Genomic DNA, 15,821 nt, shown 5'->3' on the forward strand with positions numbered 1-15,821 from the left:
TCTATCTATATAATTTACCACAGCCAAAGGTGCTGGAAAAGCTTGAAAATGCTTGAAAACTGCTTGAATTTGATCTAAGAAAAAGTGTAGGAACCCTGTGTATTTTCAGGTTTTATTCTCTTTATTTTCTTGTTTTATCAGAATCTTATCTTAATGTCTTATTTTTTAATATATTTTAATATTTTCCCTTCTTATTTTTAATGTTTTTCTTGTGTGTACAGCACCTCGAGTTACAACTACTAAGTGCTATACAAATAAATTTAACTACCAACATGTCTGTCTGAACTTATACAATATAAAAAATATATAAATAGATTATTTTAAAAAAAACGTTTCCTTTCTTAAATTGGCCTAAAAAGAGAAGATGCTTCTCTCTCCAGCTATAAAAGCAAAGAGGAACTAATGTTTCGTGTAGCCAGTGTCTGCCGGACTCCTTTCTCAGACGGACACTAACACAGCATAAAACGTCGCTAATCTCCCTCTTTTAATCCTTTCAGAGTCCGGCAGTCGCTCAGTAGCATGCAAAATATGTTAACCATTATTTCTAACGCACTTTGCAGGATCACCGGCCGGAATGCGGTGAGTGTTTGTGGGGTTTAATGTGGAGCTGGAGGCCGTTTCTGACTCGGGCTGTTTCCTGCTAACTCACCGTTAGCTGACTCGGTGTTTGGAGCGGAGCTGACCTTGTGGGCAGCTAACATGTTAGCCTGCCTGGCTAGTTGGACTCTGGCAGTTTGCATGTTGTGGGCAGCTATAATGTGTTTATTCTGGCATGTTTTTGAATTACAACGCGGGGAAAATAATCATGATAAATTCAGCTGAAGTCGTGAACAACGGACTCTTTCTGTCTCTAATCTTACGTTTGTCTCGCCTGTGTGTCTGTGGCTGCGCTGCTTTTACTGTTGGAGATACGCTAACATAGTAAATACTGGCCAATATCGGCTTTGAAATTCAACACTAGTATCAATATTTTAAAGGAAATGTTCACAATTTTGTGTTAAAGGACCAGTTTGTAGGGTTTAGTGGCTTCTAGCGGTGAGATTGCAGATTGCAACCAGCTGAATACCCTTCTCCTCCCCCGTGAAAGGCCTCTATAGAGCCAGTGTTTGTTTTGTCCGTTCTGGGCTACTGTAAAAACATGGCGGTCTCTGTGGAAGAGGAGCTGTTCCCTATGTAGATACAAAGGGCTCATTCTAAGGTGAACACAATAGTTCTTATTTTCATGGGATTAAACACTAGATGCCACTAAATTCTACACACTGCACCTTTAAAACAACAGTCAGGAGCCCATATGCTGTAATCATTTCTCCTGTTCATACTGACCATCAGAAGATCCCTTCATAATGCACTTAGACTAGATTAGATTCCACTTTACTGTCATTGCAAAGAGTACAAGTATTGAGGCAATGGATTACTGTCCAGATGAGTCAAATCAAGTAGATATCTTTCAACGTTACAGTCTTTTTAGTGCCAAAGTCCCTCTTTTTGTTACTATACTTCCACCTGCAGCTCAACAGGGAAAAACACAAAGAGGGAATTCGATGCTAAAAAGACTGTAAATGTGTCAGATATCCACTTGATATGACTAACTCAGACTGCTGAAGCCTCATATAAGCTTCACATCAACTTTTAAATGACTGTGTGGACACACTGTGGATTTTGGCCTCCATCACTTCCATTGAAAGCACATTTGAAGGATCTTTTAATATCCAGTATGAACAGGAGGAATGATTACAGCGAGGAAAACCTCTTTCACTGTTCATATGGACACATTTGAAAAATTGTGACCCTATTCTCTAACGTATCATACACATTTCCAGCTCTATATTTATATTCTGGGGCTCTACTGGAATATCTTTACATGATTTCCGGTTAAAAACTCCTTATTTATCTTCTACTGGTCCTTTATGCAGCCCCTCAGTTCAGCCTCTGTCTGAAACAGACTGTTTTAGCTCCTGTCTCTCTGTGCTAATACTTTCACAAATATGAGTTATCAATCAGCAGATATAATTGGGTAAATAGCCGATATTGGTTTCAGTGAAGACATATCAGTGCATCTCTGTTGGCCATGCTTATTCAGTAGTGAAGGCCACAGCAGCATGTCTGTCTGTGCTGTGGTGTCACTGACAGCAGGGTTCCTAAACGCCTTTGGAAACTTTAAAAAAAAAAAAAAAAGAATACTTCTGCTTTCTAGTTTTAGTCAATATTATGTCTGAGTCTCATGACGAAGCACATTCTTGGTGACTGAAGGGACCCTGTTGTGTGTTTTTAATGGCTTCATGTTGAACAAGCTTTCGTTCTCTCCTTCCTGCTTCCACTCCCTCTTAAATTCTTTCTCTCACACACACACACACACAACAATCCCTATTTATTTCTTGCTTTTCTCCTTCCTCTCCTCACTCCTCCTCCTCCTCGCCTGAACCCTAGGGAGCCCAAACAGTGTCCGAGGTAAGACGCTCGTTGCTCTGCTGATGTTTGTCTGTAGGCCCGGTCCTACGCTTGCCTCCCTCTGCAGCGATGTGCCCCAGGGAACTTGCTACTAAAGTGTTTCCAAACTGGGAAAATTAAAATAAACAACAATGAAAGCATGATTAGGAATAATTTTTCCTCTCGCTTGCAGTGCAGTCAACCCATCGATATAGTTTGGATGGATTGTACTCCCTGAGAGAGGAGCTGTGCTTTTGAATTTCATTTAAGAACATCCATTTCAAACTTCAAATGTCTTGTTTTTATTTTCTTTTGAATGAGTTAATAGAATCACCTACTGCTCTGTTGTAGCATGGTTAAACTCCTGGGTGAGAAGACGTCAGAGATATTTCACGTTGGCACAACATTTAGCTGCAATATGACAGTCATGGCAGAAACGGTATTTAAAAGCGTTACAGACACAGACCAAGATGTCCAGACAAAAATATCTTTGGTGGCCACTGGTCAGATTATCTCAGCATACAACAACAAACACCAGCTGTAGGGCTGCGATTCACGATTATTTTCATTCTCAGTCAAACATTCTGTCTATAAAAATGTGAAAAATGTCTGTTTATAATTTCCAAGAGTCAAAGATGACTCCCAAAGACATCGTTTACTATCGTGAGTGACAAAGAAAGCATTAAATCTTGAAGTTTATCTTGATTAGAGCTGAAATTGGAGCTGCAACGATTAGTCGATTGACAGAAAATTAAGTAGCATCTAATTTTATAATTGTTTTAGTAGAACATTTGCTGGTTGCAGCTTCTCAAATTTGAGCCTTTTCTTTTATTATAAATGATAGTGAACTGAATATGTTTATATTTTGGACTGTTGGTCGGACAAAACAAGACATTTGAAGACATCACTGTGACCTCTCTGAAATTAGGTCATTTTTCACGATTTTCTGACATTTTATAGACAAAACATTTAATTGATAATGAAACTAATCATTAGTTGCAGCTCTAGCTTAAATAAATAATTAATAATCAACTGTGTAATCTACAGCAAAAATGCCCAAATGTGCCCGTCGCATTCCTGAGAACCCAGGTCTCTTTTTTTAAATAACAAACAGTCCAAAAGCTATGGACCGGCTTAAAACCAAGCGGCAACCTCCGGGGATGTAAAATGAAGCCAAAAACTGTGGCTCGCTTTGAGCTTCAAAACCGCTCTTCAGAAACCAACGGGTGACGTCACGGTAACTACGTCCATATTTTTATACAGTCTATGCTTAAAACACTCATGGATTATCAAAATCAACTGCTTACTAATCAAACGATGGTTTCAGACCAGTTTAAAGTGTCTAAATGTTGTGCCGATCGTGAAGTATCAGGTGAAGTCTAGACACTGTTGGGCCGGTGGTCTCCATGTTCCTCCAGTTTGTTTCTCCTTGTTTTAGCCTCTAGAAGCTTCTTGTCATCATGTTTTGTGTCCATTCTCCATTTAGCTGCTGCTGCTTCTGCTGTTTTTCACCTGTAGACGTGTGTCCTCACCGTAGGCTCTGTAGAGCTCGTCTGGCTCTGCTCTGGTCTGATTGGTTGGCTCCTGTGTTCCCCAGTTGCTGATTGACCTGTCAGAGTACGTCAATATAACCTCACCAGCGGCACCCGCCATGGCTAGGACCGAGCGGCAACCACCCAAACCACCACCAGTCAGTACTAGAGCATCTGCTGCACAGTTAGTTAGCGCCCAGACCGACCCGCTAGCCGGACCAGTAAGAACACGTGTAGCATCCTCCATGTCTGCCTGCACTCTAACAGGGGTGTTGTGTCTGAAGGCCACTGAGGCTGTTTATGAACGTTCACTCTTACTCAGAACCTCCTGAAATAGTTTAAAAACAACTACTGGTGATGTTCCTTCAATTTCTAGGTGCTTTGTCATCTTTCATTCTGGGAAATGTGCAAGAACACTAACTAAAGTAGTCATATGTGCAAATACAGTGCATGGCCAAAAGTATGTGGACACTCAACATGATTTTCTTTCACAACACAGACTTAACTGTTGTTTTTTAATTACCAGAAACCAGTGATTGGCAGCAAAGACGAGGTTCAGCACCATAGTTGGAGATTTGTCTGGTGTTAATCTCCCACCCTGTTACTGGCCTCACCATATCAGGAAACACACACACACACACAGACAGTTGTAGTCTACTCTAGTCCTTTGTCAGTGTCAGAACCAGACTCGAGCCCCAAATCCTCTAAATCCTCTAACTGTCCACCTGCTGTGATCAGGACAATGTCCATGTGGAAGACTTTTGTGCTGCGTGTTGAGTCGTATTCATGTTGCTGTGACTGTTTACTGTGTGTGTGTGTGTTTAAATAATTAATATTCTGTGTGTCTCGTTGGTCAACAGGGGGCCAGAGTCGTGGTTTCACGCTCCTTCGCTGACTTCACTTCTCAGGCAACCTTTGACATCAAGGTGGGTTGAAATAAAAAAATCACAGCAGGCGAAAACCCTGCAGCTCAAGTACTGTACTTAAGTTCAGTTTTGAAGTTCTTGTACTTTACTTGAGTATTTCCATGTGATGCTACTTTCTACATTTCAGAGGGAAATATTGTACTTTCTACTCCACTACATTTATTTGACAGCTTTAGTTACTTTTCAGATGAAGATTTGACACAATGGATAATATAACAAGCTTTTAAAATACAACACATTGTTAAAGATGAAACCAGTGGTTTCCAACCTTTTTGTCTTTTGACGTCTTACAAAAAGCAGTGTGTAGTCGGGGTCACATTTCACATGTCTATGAGTTGTTAACAGCTCCACCAAATAGTGATTTTTCCCTCTAAACTTCTCACATGCTTTCATTTCAATAAATGTTCAAATGATCCAATATTTCAGCAAAAATCAAAGATTAGAGAAAAAGTCCAAAAACTGAAAACAGATTTGTGTATCAGAACTTTGTTTTTTCTTCTTTCCTCTCCCATTAATCATCTCATGACCCCTCAGATTTATCTGCTGACCCTTTGGAGGGACCCGACCCCTAGGTTGGGAACCACTGGACTAAACTAGCTAACTGTATATAAAGTAGTGTAAACTAGCTCCACCTCCAGCAGCTACAACAGTAACATGCTGCTCTAACACTGATGCTTCACTATTAATAATCTAATGATGTCATATATAATAATATATCAGTCAGAGGGACCAAACCACTACTTTTACTGCAATACTTTAACTACATCAAGCTCATAATACTTATGTACTTTTACTGCAATACTTTAACTACATCAAGCTCATAATACTTATGTACTTTTACTGCAATACTTTAACTACATCTAGCTCATAATACTTATGTACTTTTGCTAAAGTAAATGCATGCAGGTCACCGCGGCTTTTTGTGATCTATTAAGTAATGTTTCGTTTCCTCAACACTGTCCCGACCAATAGAAATGCGACGTGCACCGCCTGGAGGAGGGCCCTCCAGTGATTGCGGAGCTGACGCGGGAGCAGGGCCTGCAGTACTACCGCACCATGCAGACCATCAGGCGCATGGAGCTCAAAGCCGATCAACTCTACAAACAGAAGATCATCAGAGGCTTCTGTCACCTGTATGACGGACAGGTCCGAACTGAGACTCACATATTACATTTAAATCCAGTGAAGACAGATTCTAGTTGTGGTCTCAGGATCTAAAACAGTCTGGGGGAGGATTTAGAAACAATAACAGGAATGCAGAACAGGGACTTTTAGTTCCTCTGGTTCCTAAGTTCCTGGACAACAACAGCATTTCACTAGACAGTGTGGATTAACAGACACACAAAACAGGACAAACGATGGTGTGAGTTGCATGCTGAGGACGATCACAGGGAAACATTCCCTAAAATGACATTTCTACAAAGCAGAAATCAGATTTATTAACTGCTTTTAGTAAAAGATGCTTTAATATTTCAAGTGCTGCAGACAGAAAAGTTAACAAAGCTTCTCAAACCTCGTGTGTTCTCATATTAAAAACCTCCTCTGGTGTTTTGTCTCGTACAGGAAGCGTGTGCCGCAGGTATCGAGGCCGGCATCAACCCGTCTGATCATGTGATCACGGCCTACCGCGCCCACGGATACACCTACACCCGCGGCGTGCCGGTCAAAGAGATCCTGGCCGAGCTCACAGGTGAGAGAAAGAAAGGAGGTTCAGAATTTAAAAACTGTGTGGAGCGAATCGTGCTTTTACGTAACTCCTCTCATCCTCTCGTTGCTCCTCAGGTCGTAAAGGAGGCGTGGCCAAAGGAAAGGGAGGATCGATGCACATGTACGCTCCGCACTTCTATGGAGGAAACGGCATCGTGGGAGCACAGGTGACATCTGCAGATATATCTCAGCTGCACCAAAACACATTTCAACATGTATTTATCTTGTTTGCATTATCTAATCGTTAGTCTGATCTTCAATTATTCCAACATGGCCGATGATTTACATGAAGAAAAACTGATGAACCCAGTTTTTTAGGCGTGTTAGCAGCTTGGCTCCAGTGATGGTGGTGTCGGTCGGTCTGTTTGGTCCATACTGAAATATTTAATGACTATTTGAAGGATTTCCATGATATTTTGCACAGAAATTCATGATCTGCAAAGGATGAATCCTAATGACTCTGGTGATCCTTTAACTTTTCATCTAGCGCCACCATCAGGTCAGAATATCCATTTATCCAGAGCTTTGCTTTGTGTAGAAAAAAACTGACTGACAGGAGGTATTATAAAAAGAATTATAGAAAGGTTCTCATGTTTATGACTTGTGAGTTCATGTTGGCAGAATGAGAGCGTTACATACACTCAACATGCAGCGAGTGTGTAAATTGTGTAGTTACAGATAATCTGATACACACTGTGAGCTGAAACATCCAGTAATGTTAACAAAGTTAAATGACAAAGTTACCTAAATGTTCCATATTTCTGGCTGTTTTTTGAACAAAGTAAATCACTGTCTAAACTATTTCAGTCTATTTTCAATGTGATTTGTGTTAATATCAGGTTTAATTACCTTGAACTGTAGACAGTGATGGTTTTGAAGTCATGTTGCTGCTGTTTTCTTGACACTAAAGTGTTTCTGCAAAGTGTCATTGTTTTACTATTTGTCTGTGCTAATGTGCTCTTGTATGTATTCTTTCATATGTCATCAACCTGCCAGGAACTGCAGATGAAAATTGGGCTTTATATCTAAATCTGGAACATTTACATGATAGACCCAAGTGCTTCTGTTAATTACTGTCCCTTCCTGAATAAAATGAACATAAGTGGGTGATATCGTAGCCGTCAGAAATTAACAATATCTTAGATTCGAAATGACAAGTTTGAGGCTGACATGAATGTTTGTTTTTTTTTTCCTACTCATAATTACAGTTTAAATGACATGAACTCAGCATGTTAGCATTGTTACTGTGAGCATGTTTGCATGCTAACCTTAGCATTTAGCTCAAATGTGCCTGAAGACAGCCTGACAGTGCTGCTGTAGTGTAACTACAGACTTTTTTCATTTATTAATGTCGCAATCACAAATCATCTGCAGGTTTCTCAGCAGTATTGTTTGAGTGCAGCATGTAACTCAGCTGTGAATGTTGCAGGTTCCTCTGGGAGCCGGCATCGCTCTGGCCTGTCAGTACCAAGGCAACAATCAGCTGTGTGTCACCCTGTACGGAGACGGAGCAGCCAATCAGGTAAATATCCCCCCAAATTTCCAAAAAATCCCACAAAACCTCAGCAGTGATGGACACTAACTCGTTCTCGTCCTGTTGGGTTCAATCAGGGCCAGCTGTTTGAGTCGTTTAACATGGCCGCCCTGTGGAAGCTGCCGTGCATTTTCATCTGCGAGAACAACAAGTACGGCATGGGGACGTCTGTGGAGAGAGCTTCAGCCAGCACCGACTACTACAAGAGAGGAGACTACATACCAGGAATCAGAGTGAGACACATAAAGCTGCAGGAGAAAACCTGTATTTGTTGTTTACTGTGGCAGCTTCACCTTTATTTTATGAAGAGGTGGTTAAACATCAGGGTCTTGGGCAGCAGCTGCAGTGTGTCTGTTGGCCGTATGCTGCAGCTGGCCTGTATGGACCTAGACTATAACAGGAGCAGGCTGACAGTCTGTCCTGGCAGTTGCAGGTGTGAGCATGCATATAGCTGTCTGATGCTCATGTATGATACTGCACACACATGATTCACTGGGAAACCTGACCTCCACCTGAGGGAACTGCAGTTAGGACTGTCGTATAACTGTTGTTAGTTATTGGGAAGACGATAATTAACAATTAATCTGAATGATTTTGGGAATCAGAATTATTACCGTATTGACCTGAATGTAAGAACCTGATTATAAGACGACCTTTTCCAACAGCCTTTTCTCTCGTAAAAGTAAAGTGATAATATTTAAAGCAGAACGTAAATCCTTCGTTTGTGTATCTTGTAACATGAAGATTACAAACAACCCATAATGCAACACTCTCTGTAAGTGTCACAGAGGTACACAGAGGTGTCCATTCAAAAAGAATATCTGATCTTTAAGACAACCCCTACTTTTCCCCCACATTTCCAGAAACTTCCAGGATAAAATATCATCTTATATTCAGGCCACTTCTGTCATATCAACATCTGCACCTGGATGTTTTGAAGGGAATTTAATGTTTCTCTCAATAAGAATACAACCCTCGCAGCTGGTTCTTAACTGAAAGGATGCTTATTTGTTATAATGTTTAGTGACAACAGTATTGATTCTGTTGACTCGCTGCTTGTTTCTCCTCATCTCTTCTCTCCTCTCGTCGTCTGGTAGGTGGACGGGATGGACGTCCTGTGTGTCCGTGAGGCCACCAAGTTTGCTGCAGACCACTGCAGATCTGGAAAGGTGAGCTCCGGCTACACGCATCCTAAATCTCTCAATTGTGTTTATTTCTTTAATTTCTCTTTTTAAAGATAATCCTCTCATATCCACTCTTTAGCTATAGTGTTGCCCATAACAACACACATACTGCATTTTTCTGATGTTACACAGTGACCACTGCAGGCACCCTCTGAGCACCACAGCTCTGACCTCTGTCGTCCACACCGCTGATTACTGATGCGATTGTTTTGTTTTTCTATTACTGTGCTGGATGAGTATGTGAGGTACAATCCTAACATGACCGGTTGTGTATTTCAGGGTCCCATTGTGATGGAGCTGCAGACCTATCGTTACCATGGACACAGCATGAGCGACCCAGGTGTCAGGTGAGTCGCGTTTTAAAACTGCACTTCCTAAACAGAGACGTTCTCCTGCCAGGGTCCGTCTCAGTCCTTTCCTCCAGATCCATTTCTCTTTATTTTCTTGCTACTTCTAGAATATTTTACTTCTTTTCCAGATTGCTTCCAGGTCTTGTTGATATCAGATATGAGTCTCAGAACCTTCAGTATTATCGCTCATCTAAGAAATATCCTCACATATCTGTTAAGGATGTTATCTTCTACAGCAGAGCGAACAATTGAGATTCTAACTGTGATGTAACTTCCTGTAGCTACCGCACTCGTGAGGAGATCCAGGAAGTGCGCAGCAAGAGTGACCCCATCTCTATGTTGAAAGAACGCATGCTCACCAACAACATGGCGTCTGTAGAGGAGTTCAAGGTGAGCGCACACAACACACAGTCACATGTCTGGTTAAAAATGATCAGTTCTACTACTGATACTATTAAATACTAATAGATAAATCCTATCATCTATTATAATATAAAGGCTATTATGGAGGTTTCTCAGATGCCAAAACACGTTACAGTGTAAAGATTGCATGATGTTAATACCTGAAAGCATTCACTTTATACATTACACATCAATCTGTGTTAACTCTTTACAAAATCATGTATTTAGGTTTATCTTATCTTGTAGAATCTATACACTTTGTCATTTTTGCTCTGGTTTGCTCAGAAAACCTTGTTGCGGGACTGAGAGTTGTGTTGGTCAGTGAATGTAGACGAGGTAACCGTCAGAAGGAAGTCAAACCTGCTCTAAATGGAAACACTGAACCACAGCAGTGCCTCCACATTTGTACATACTCACAGCTGTTATCATATTGTTTCTGTTCATATGCATGTTAAACAGGCAGCCTGTTGTGATTGATCATAAAGGTGCTGAAATGCTGCTTCACACTTGTTTTGGATACCAACAGTCTGATGCTGATTAACTTTCCTCCTTCTGTCTCTGAGACGCCAAACACACTCGTAATTTTTTGTGTGTGTATTAGCGTCATCGAGAGATACTTGAAGGGGTATTTAGATATCAATCAGATCAAGCTGATTGCAGTTAGGATTACATTGTGTGTAAATAAAATATTTTGAAACACTGGGATTTGCAACTAGTGTTACCAGATTGTCTGACAAGCTCAGCTGGTTTCAACCCCAAATTACTGAGTTTGTAAGAGTTCACTTGATTTGATAGTCTATGTGTGAGATAAAGTGTAGAACTTTCTCTCCAGATAATCTTAAAACGCTTGTTTTCTTGAGCTTTTTCTAAAAAGCAACTATAATCGATATATTTGTAACCACACCGTCTGATCTGTCAGTGTGTAATGTGTTTGGCTCGTAGTGATGAACCAACAGAGAATTATCAGTGACTCTGCAGCTCCTCTCGGCTTTACGGAGCTTTATAGTGAGTTTCAGCTCATTGTTTATCTGTCCGGCTGCAACTTTTACTGTTCTGGTTCACTCTCAGCGTCTCATAGCGTCGTTTTCAGAGAAAAAAGCTGTAAAAAAGCCGCTGTTCACTACCTGCTCAGCACCAAACAGACACAGTTAGCTGTAGACTAGCTGGTGAACATAGTGGAGCATTTAGCAGCTAAAGAGCCAGATATTTCCCTCAGGAGTTGGTAGAGAGTAAAAACAGAGCTAAAAGAGAGTGAATATTGGACTTACATTCACCAGGTGGACAGAAACACGACTCCACATGAATGATAATGTTGCTCCGTAACTGCCGGATGTGGAAATAAGCAACTGTTTGCTAACATGTTAGCCACAACTACTCTATAAGCTGATAATATGACAGAAGTCATGTTTAGAGACTATTATGCTGAAAACAAGTGGACAAAAAACATCATTTCAAGCAGCTTTAATCAGATTGAAACTACAAAGGATCAAGAATAGAACCCTGAGGAACCCCACAAGTAATTATTGACATTATCAATGTGATGATCATGTTGTAACTGCTGGATGTGGAAATAAGCAACTGTTTGCTAACAAGTTCAACATATCAACTTAAAAGATGTGTTCACTACTTGTTTCTGATGAAAACTAGTGGACAATGCAGGTTTAAACTTCATATTCTGTTTATGTTGTCTGTCTGCTTCTTTTCTCCCCTCTGAAAATCACTTAACGACTGTTTTGAAAAGTGCTGTGTAATAAATACATCTTACTTATTTCGGGTAATTTACTTGAGGTTTTGATAAAAAACCTTAAAGTGTTTCAGAGTTGGATGAACTAATGCTAATCTCTCTCTTGGCAGGAAATCGACGTGGCGATTCGAAAGGAGGTGGAGGAGGCGAGTCAGTATGCGACATCAGATCCGGAGCCGCCGCTGGAGGATATGTGCAACCACATCTTCTCCAATGACGAACCACTGGAGGTCCGCGGGACAAACCCCTGGTCCAAGCTGAAGTCCGTCAGCTAGACTCACACTTCACACACACACACACACACACTCCCAAACATTCTAACTTTAATCAAAGGTAGAATCCTCCCAGTACTGAACGAGGCTCCTTCACCGCACCAACACCCAGAAATAATCAGCACCTCTCTCTGCCTCGACTTTAGATCATTCCGCACCTTAATGGGACTCGAAACCTGAAACCTGTCAGTATTATTTATCATTTTATATAGATATATTTAAGAGTTATTCTTTGTATGTTTTTTTTTTTTTTTTTTTTTCTGCTCAACCCTGCCAAACATCTGATTGGCATTTGTGGTGTGTCAGAAGATCAGCCGTTCGTCTGTGTGCACTGTGTACTTTTACTGGTTTTAAATACTGCAGGGCTGCACAAAATACGCACAAAACTTTCCTGTTTTTTCCAGATGTTTCTTTCCAACCAAAATGACTAGCATGTTTAAAAATGTCCTCCACGTTTATGCAGCATTTCGTAGCTGATTTTAACCTTTTTTTTAAAAGTTCAGAAAAAGTTGAAGGAATACTTAGAGAAGCTGTCTGAAACACCTCTCACTCCAAGAAACCAACCTGAAAAATGTTATGATGAACACTGTAGTGTCTTGAGTCTTTTGACATGCCAGACCCTCTGTGTTTAGTAAAAACATTTTATTTTTAGAGACGACAGGAAAGGATTCAGTATGTTTTCTGACAGCGAGCTGAAAATACCCTACAGGGCAAGATGAGCAAAATGAGTGAAAAAGTTTGTGTATTTATTTTGCGTTGTAGGAATTTTACAATGTGACGTTTTCAGCAGTGTTGTCAGACAATATTTTTAGCATTAAATTAAAGCTGTGAAATGAATATTTCACATGAAGATGATGCTTTTATCCAGAGCAGTAAATCACTGACCTGCACCTCCCCAACGTTTACCGGCTACATTCCAGTCAGCTACACTGGAGTTCTTTAAATATCCCAAATGATCTCTACCTGCTCGTTTCTGAGGAGTCAGAACATTTAAAATCTGAATCATGTTGGTTGATAGAAAGTTGGAAGAAGCAGTAAACTTTAACAAGAACCAGCCTCCTCCTCTGCAAGTGAATAGATGCACTTTGATATATTAATAATAATAACAATAACGCACATTTTTAGAGTCTGTGGTTTGGAGGATTATGTGGCTGCTTCATATAAAGATGCACTTGCAGCTCATGGCTGGTTTTCTTGTTAAATTACTCATATTGGAAAATCTGAGGTGGGAAACAGCAGCAGCGATGTACCTCTCTGTACTTTACAAAAAAAGTTGACTGTTACTGACCTTGAACTTGTACAGATGTGGAAGCTTTACACTGTGTATGTTGAGTGGTGTTAACTGAGAGACTGTTGGCTGTACAATAAAAGCATAAAGAACGTGCGGAGATAAAACATTTGTGTCTGCTTTATTTTTGTCTCATAATGGCACAGATCTGTAAAATATGATTGTCATAATCCTACATTGAGCTGCAACAACATAAAACAACATCTGAAGACCTCTTATCTCTGGAAATGTTTCACTCTTCTGATCTAGATCAAACGATTAATAATTAGTTGCAGCCCTCATCCTTTCCCTGCGTTTTCATCTGAGGGACACTGACAACATTAGACTACTTACTTTACTTGCTCTTGTTTCCATTTTATGCTACTTTGTACTTTTTATTCCACATTTATTTCACAGTTTAAGTTACTCGCTACTTTTCAGATCAATATTTTATAAGCAAAACATATGATCGGTTTATAAAATATGCATTGTTGAAACAGTGGTGGGAAAAGTAGCAATACCACAGTACAAACATAAATGTATGTATGTTAATGAGTAGACAAAATAAAGGGAACACTTTTTAATATAATGCACTCCACTACACCACCACCCACTATGACTTCAATAATTAACATAAAGTAGAATAATCATCTTTCTGACGATGTCAACAAAAACTGAAGTAAAAGTAGAATTTATGGCGGAGCTGTTTTATTGCACAGGTGTTCCTAATAAAGTGCTCAGTGAGTGTATAATGATAGAATTAAATACATTTTTGTGCTTTTTCTGTAAACCAAAATTATTTCTAAACACATTTTAACACCAGAAACTATAATATCAGTTATGAATCTTATTTTCCATAAAAATTCAAAATAGACATGAATAGAATTTACTTATTTTTACATAAGGCAAAGAAAAGCAGCAAATTCTCACATTTTAGAGTCTGGTACTTGGTGAATTGGATTTTTGGTGAAAAATGACTTTAATCAATTGTCTAAATAGTTGGCAATTAATATTCTGTTGATTAATTGACTGATTTTTTATCCTCTAGATGAAAGCATGAATAACCTCCTCCAAGTCAGAGAATGAAAACATGATAAATGACAAAAAGAGACGATACTGCTTAACTTAATAATCAAAAAGCAAGATAACTAAATTTCAGAAACTGTATTGCATTTATTTATATTGATATTTGTATATTTAGATATGTAAATATGGTATTTTACTAATATTAAAGTACATTTTTGTGCTTTTTGTGTGAACCAAAATATTTCCTAAACACACTTTAACATCAGAAACTATATCAGTTATGAATCTTGTTATACCTTTCCATAAAAATTCAAAATAAACATTAACAAAGTTTACTTACTTTTCTTACATAAGACAAAGAAAAGCAGCAAATTCTTACATTTGTGGCGGTACTGATTCCCATTGAACACAGATGTTCTGTAAGAAGTCGGACAACCAGCTCCCAGCCACATAAAGAAATAAAAAATAATAATAATAATATTCACTTGGAGAACCTCACAAGGTGTTGCACAATGGGAAACGTCCCCTTAATGAAATAATGCCTCTTCAATAAGTATAAGGAAATAATGCTTCTTCAATATTTATAATGAAATAATGCCTGAAATGAGTGTGGTGTGTGTAAAGTGCTGTGTAAGTGTGTGTGTTTGTGTGTGTGTGTGTTTGTGTGTGTGTGTGTGTGTGTGTGTGTGTGTGTGTACTGTGCAGACAGGCAATTAGTGTTCATTTTTCATAAGCCTGGTTGTCTGGTGGAATAACCTGTCTCTGAGCCTGCTGGTCCGGGCTCTGAGGCTGCGGTATCGTTTACCAGACGGCAGAAGCTGAAACAATCCGTAGTTGTGGTGAGAAATACAGTTGTAATACACTTGGAAAATAATAGAACACCTCAAAATATGTATGTTTTAATGTAATGTTAGTATATCAATGTTTCACAAATTTATTGATAAAATAAGTATTTTAATCATGATAATTATTTGAACTCCAGCCTCTTCCTGAGTTGTTTTGCATCGCTGGCATGGTTTCCCCAGGCACAGCCTTCACATACGTCCTGCATGGTTATTGGAAGGTTCTGGGCCTCGACATCCCCATGGTCATACCCAGCCTCACCACCCTGCAGGAGGGCGTTCTCAGCCAGGGGAGAGCCAAGTGGAGTTTAAGGAACTGCTTCTAGGTGCTACACTGCATGACCCAGACCTACTATCTGTTTACCAGGTGTGTGCACTAGCTCACTCATTATATAGATCAGTGGCTAAACCGCACTGTCATGCTGGAACTATTGCATGACGTAGGGCTAGGTAGAGAGAGCGTGATGAAAACTGGAGGAAACTGGACATGGCTTGCCATTGTAACCTTTTCTCTTGTGGTTTAAGTGCTTCTTTCATGGTGACTGACTTGTGACTTAATTGACTTTTCTTGCTTGACGTTTAGCATTGACTTGACTTGGCTTACTTGA

General features: G+C 39.7%; 1 protein-coding gene across 10 annotated transcripts; it reads left to right on the forward strand.

Annotated features, from left to right (window-relative positions):
- The first annotated feature begins 411 nt into the window (after positions 1-411).
- pdha1b (pyruvate dehydrogenase E1 subunit alpha 1b) lies at positions 412-13,475 on the forward strand. 10 transcript variants are annotated; one of them, XM_067577540.1, is made up of 13 exons: positions 412-579; positions 2,428-2,448; positions 4,025-4,180; positions 4,820-4,885; positions 5,858-6,031; positions 6,449-6,575; positions 6,668-6,759; positions 8,022-8,114; positions 8,204-8,359; positions 9,224-9,295; positions 9,590-9,657; positions 9,942-10,050; positions 11,917-13,475. In XM_067577540.1, the coding sequence occupies exons 1-13, from the start codon at positions 520-522 to the stop codon at positions 12,079-12,081; spliced, it is 1,359 nt and encodes a 452-aa protein (XP_067433641.1). In that variant the 5' UTR covers positions 412-519; the 3' UTR covers positions 12,082-13,475. The 10 variants fall into 10 exon arrangements, with proteins under 10 accessions (XP_067433641.1, XP_067433643.1, XP_067433648.1 ...); XM_067577542.1 differs by having other exon boundaries at positions 4,025-4,117; XM_067577547.1 differs by lacking the exon at positions 4,025-4,180.
- Positions 13,476-15,821: the final 2,346 nt, after the last annotated feature.

This window comes from Thunnus thynnus, chromosome 21 (genome assembly GCF_963924715.1).
Source record: "Thunnus thynnus chromosome 21, fThuThy2.1, whole genome shotgun sequence".
Lineage (NCBI taxonomy): Eukaryota > Metazoa > Chordata > Actinopteri > Scombriformes > Scombridae > Thunnus > Thunnus thynnus.

What these genes read in the sequence shown, in the direction of transcription:
- pdha1b (XM_067577540.1), top strand. Translation starts at nt 520, where the DNA reads ATGCAAAATATGTTAACCATTATTTCTAACGCACTTTGCAGGATCACC. An exon ending in GGATCACCGGCCGGAATGCG is followed by an intron (nt 580 to 2,427) that starts GTGAGTGTTTGT and finishes CCTGAACCCTAG; the next exon opens with GGAGCCCAAACAGTGTCCGA. An exon ending in ACGGCATCGTGGGAGCACAG is followed by an intron (nt 6,760 to 8,021) that starts GTGACATCTGCA and finishes TGAATGTTGCAG; the next exon opens with GTTCCTCTGGGAGCCGGCAT.